At 49.1% G+C, this 4,486-nt stretch overlaps 1 protein-coding gene across 3 annotated transcripts in view; it reads right to left on the reverse strand.

Annotated features, from left to right (window-relative positions):
- Pitpnm3 (PITPNM family member 3) overlaps positions 1 to 4,486 on the reverse strand; it is a 90,166-nt gene that overhangs the window by 63,694 nt on the left and 21,986 nt on the right. For all 3 annotated transcript variants that reach the window (XM_021212676.2, XM_029546396.1, XM_029546395.1), the window contains one exon: positions 2,543 to 2,650. In XM_021212676.2, coding sequence (XP_021068335.1) covers positions 2,543 to 2,650 — 108 coding nt within the window. The remainder of the gene's footprint in view (positions 1 to 2,542; positions 2,651 to 4,486) is intronic.

The following is a 4,486-nucleotide window of genomic DNA, read 5'->3' on the forward strand; positions in this document are numbered from 1 at the left end:
GGAAGGAAACGACAATGGCCCAGGAGCATGTGCATGCCGCCGGTGCACTCTCCTCAGAGTCGGTGCCCTCAAGGACTGGATGTTTGAATGAGTGAGACGAGCCTGTGTAGCATAATAGAAATTGTGATGGACAGAAAAGATGCAATGCAAAAGATAATTCAAGGGGCAGAGGAAAGTCAACTGCCTTCTGAAGATGAAGAGCATGAGGGGTCTTTGAGTCATTCAGACAGGGTGCTACCAACAATCGGAAGTCTGGAGCTCCTAAGAGGTCATAGCTGAAGGTAAGGTGGACCAGCCAAGGCACTACCATGAAGGGGGACCCTGGGATGAGGTGTGAGGGGAAGGGTAGGAAGCCTGAAGCAGGCAGGAACATCAGCTTGTTTAGATCATCAGTTCTTCTCCAGCAAGCACACTCAGAGATCCTTCTGCCTGGAATAGTCCCCAGAGCCTCCCTCTTCAGCCCTCTGCTCAGCCTGCCTCACTGCACAGCATCCTGCCACTGTGGGGCGGGCCCAAGGGTAAAGGTGCAGTCTTGTCCATCTTTGTTTCCTCTGCATCTAGCACAAGGCTAGGTTCCTGCAGAGGCCCCACAATTGATGTCTGAAGTGACATTATTTCATATGTATGTCCCTTCGTGCTATGGCAACTCACACTATGAATCCACAGGAAAGTGGGAGCCAGAAACACAACTGGCTTGCCCTTCTGAACACCCTCTTCCTCCTCTGCTCTGTGCTTCATGTTCTGTATGGGGGGGGGGGGGTCAGATGGGTGGGCGCTGTGGCATCAGCCCGTGCAGTCAGACCACTCACTTCCCTCATTTAATCCTGCACCAGCACAAGGCATTTGCTATGCTACAGCTATGCTTATGCAAGATTGTTCACTCCACCACTACAACGACCTGTGACTGGGTGCATTTTTTGCAAGTATTATCTCATAATTCTCACACCCTTAATACTTGTACCCCACACTGCAGCTGAAGAAACCAAGGTTCAGAGAGGTGCTAGAAACAGCAGGTCTGAAGTTCCCGTGCAGACCTTAGACTTCTGAGCCTCTGCCTGTCCAACAGACCTTCCTTCGGGTCCCTTACACCCTTCCCCCAGCCACCATACCACCCTCACAGTTCACCCTGCCTCTCCCCCACCCCTGCTGAGCTCACACTGAGTCTGAGTCACAGGAGCCTTAGCAGACAGGTGGGGGTGGGCGGGAGGAGAGGAGGCCAACTGAGTGGTGACTACAAACCTAGCTTTGTCTTTTTTGTGGCTACCAAGCACGGTTGGGGAGGAGGATCCAGAATAAGTGGCCCATTCTGGACTCCTTCTGAGCCCCTGGGGGGTGTGAAGCAAAGAGCGGACTGAGGAGCCATCTGCAAATATGTGGCTGGGGCACTGTCTCCCAGATCACAAGTCAAGCTAGGAGGACCCAGTCTTTAAACATTCCCTGGACCACTGTCACATTCAAGGAAGGGGACAGTCTGCATCTGGCCCCTAAGGCCGATCTAGAGATGGTGTCCTAGACTAGAAGGACCTTAAGTAAGACTCAGACCCAGCTTCTCATAGCTTCTTCATTCATAAAGTGAAAACAGCAGCTTGGGCCTACCCATCTCTCAGGATGGGTTCTTCTGCATGGGACAAGCTCTGGCCCAAAAGTAAAGAGGATGGAGGATAAGGAAAGGATTGGGTGCTTGGGCTAGATGACCATTTTCTTGAGCTGGGTCAACACTACTTCCGCTAGACAGCCCCTGATAGGTTGGCTATAGCCACTTAGCCACTCTGGCCCAGACTAAAACTGTCTAGTGTCAAGGCCAAGAAAGGATAGGGAAAAGAAAATAGAAGATGATGATGAATGCTATGGACTGGGTGTGTCTGTTCCCAAAGGTTCATATGCTGGGCACTTAGTCCCCCAATGTAATAGCATGGAGACAGTGGAACCTCTTAAAGATGGAGCCTGCTAGGCCGGGCATGGTGGTGCATGCCTTTAATCCCAGCACCTGGGAGGCAGAGGCAGGTGGATTTCTGAGTTCGAGGCCAGCCTGGTCTACAGAGTGAGTTCCAGGACAGCCAGGGCTATACAGAGAAGCCCTGTCTCGAAAAAACCAAAACAAACAAACAAACAAAAAAACAAAAACAAAAAAAAGATGAAGCCTGCTAGGAAGTGTTTGGGCTATAGCTGCCTTGGGAAGGAATTTGTGCAAATTTTGTGAGTGGGTTAGTTCCTTGGAGCCTATCTTATCCAAATGATCTCAGTCCCATAGACCTGGAATGTAGCAGTTTGGCCTCAGTTGCCCTTAATTATCCGTGCTCCTGAATGCCACTTGATGAGCAAAGGAAGTGTCGTGTGGATGTGCCCTGGAGTTGTTCTGTCCAACCCCTCCCCCCTCCCCCCCCCCGCCAACCAGGCAGCCCATAGAGCCCCACCCCCTCCACCCCCACCCCGACCCTCTGCCACCCAGAGAGTTCCTGTAGGTCCTGGGCACAACGGGCAGCCCCACCCCCACCCTGTAACACACATGCATAGCCAGGGCTTGGGAGAGGCAGAGACTCACCCTGATGCTCATCCAGCTTCCCTATGGTCTCGATCTGCTCTACCAGGTCATTGGAGCTCCACTGGCTCATTCCAATAAGGATGGCATTCTTTCCTTCAGCTACCTCCTCTGTAGGATGGGGAGAGATGGGTGTTAGCAGATTGGGCTGGTTAGGTAGCCCTAAGCAGAGGTGGTGTCTGAGGGGGGTATGCATTTCACCCGTAAGTTGAAATAGACTTCAACATTTTGTTTGCAGTGCTAGAGATTGAACCCAGGGCCTTTGACATGCCAAACAAGTGCTCTACCACTGAGCTACATCCTCCACCCAAGACTTTGACTGCTGAAAGTTACTTCAGTAAGAGGACTAAACTTTTGAAGAATGCGTCATTGCAATAAGGGCCTGATGCTGTGACTCACTGGGGTCCTGCATGCTATAGCAAGAGAAAGTGTGAAGGAGGCTGTCATCCACTGTTAACACTGAAACTAGCATTTCTTGGAAAGAAAGGACCAAAACCTAAACCTCATTATTTTCCTATTATTTCCCTTTAGGAATGTGACTGGACTTCTGTGAACCTCCGTTTTTCCCAACAGTAAAATGAGACAGGCAATGTCCAATTCACAGAGTTCTGGGAAGGATCAAATGAGATGAAGTGTGTCAGAGCCTCAGGGTACAGAGAGGACCCAAAGATAAGGGCCAATGGGCTCAGTTCTTCTCCTGATAAGTGATTCACCAGCAGATGGTAGGCTGATTGGAGCTGGATGGGCACAGAAGCAGCTCTGAGGGAAGCATAGAGAAAGCCTTCTGGTTCTAAGCTGACTATGCTATATGGAGTCCTTGGTCTCCATCTCATCTAGAGGAACCTTTTGATGCTTCTATTTCCTGCTCAACTCCCCCATCTGTGACTCTGTCTTTAACGATTATTCTGGGAAGAATTGGTCCACACTACACACAAGACAGGGTTCCCTGTCTCCAACACCACACATGAGACACAGTCCCTCATCCTAAGAAAGAATGTTGCTATAACAGCACACTTGTGGGCGTGGACATGGCTCTCACTCCACCTTCCACCTCAAGATGAGTCCTCATGGTGAAGAGCTTTGTGCCTTCCTTCACATCACAGATGGCAAGGGTGTTGAGGAGAATCCCCAGGTCTGGGATAATGAAGAATAAAGACCAGTACCCTGCCTCTCTGGCAGAGGGATTCTCCAGCAACCAATATGGTGGACAAAACCTTTGGGAGCTGTCCAGCGTTCTGATTCACACCAGTGCTCAGGAATCCAGATCCCATCTCTAACAATGCCTCCTGTCTTATTGTGTTATTTATTTGATTGATTTAACAGTCCTTATAAAACTTTTATAAGTGAGATTGGTATAAGTGATTGACAAATACTAATTCATAAGCCAGATGTAGTAGTGCATGGCTGCAATCCCAGCACTTAGGAGGTGGAGGCAAGAAATCTGAAGTTCAAGGCAGAATTGGTTACATAGTGAATTTAAGACCAGCCTGAGCTACATAAGACCCTCTCTCAAACCACATAAAGAAAAAAAAACTACTAATTCTATTCTCATAAAAATGGGACAAATAATGGAGCTAGGGATGGCTCTGTCAGTAAAATCCTACAACACAAGCGTAGATACCTGAATTCAGATTCCCAGGACCTACAACAAAGATTAATGGCATCCCATGCTTGCGGCCCCAGTGCTGGGAGTTGGGGGACAGAGACAGGTGGCTTTCTGAAGCTGTTTAACCAGACAGCCTTGTCAAATGGAGTTTTGAGTATAGTGAGAGATCCTGTCTCAGAAAGTAAAGATGAAGAGTTGTCACAGAAGACACCCAACGTCAACCTCTGACCTCCACATGCTCACATATGAACAAATCCACAATAACAAATACATGCCACAAACACAACATAACCCCTCTCCCTTTCTCTTTCTCTTTCTCTCTCTCTCTCTCTCTCTCTCTC

Source organism: Mus pahari, chromosome 14 (genome assembly GCF_900095145.1).
Source record: "Mus pahari chromosome 14, PAHARI_EIJ_v1.1, whole genome shotgun sequence".
Taxonomy (NCBI): domain Eukaryota; kingdom Metazoa; phylum Chordata; class Mammalia; order Rodentia; family Muridae; genus Mus; species Mus pahari.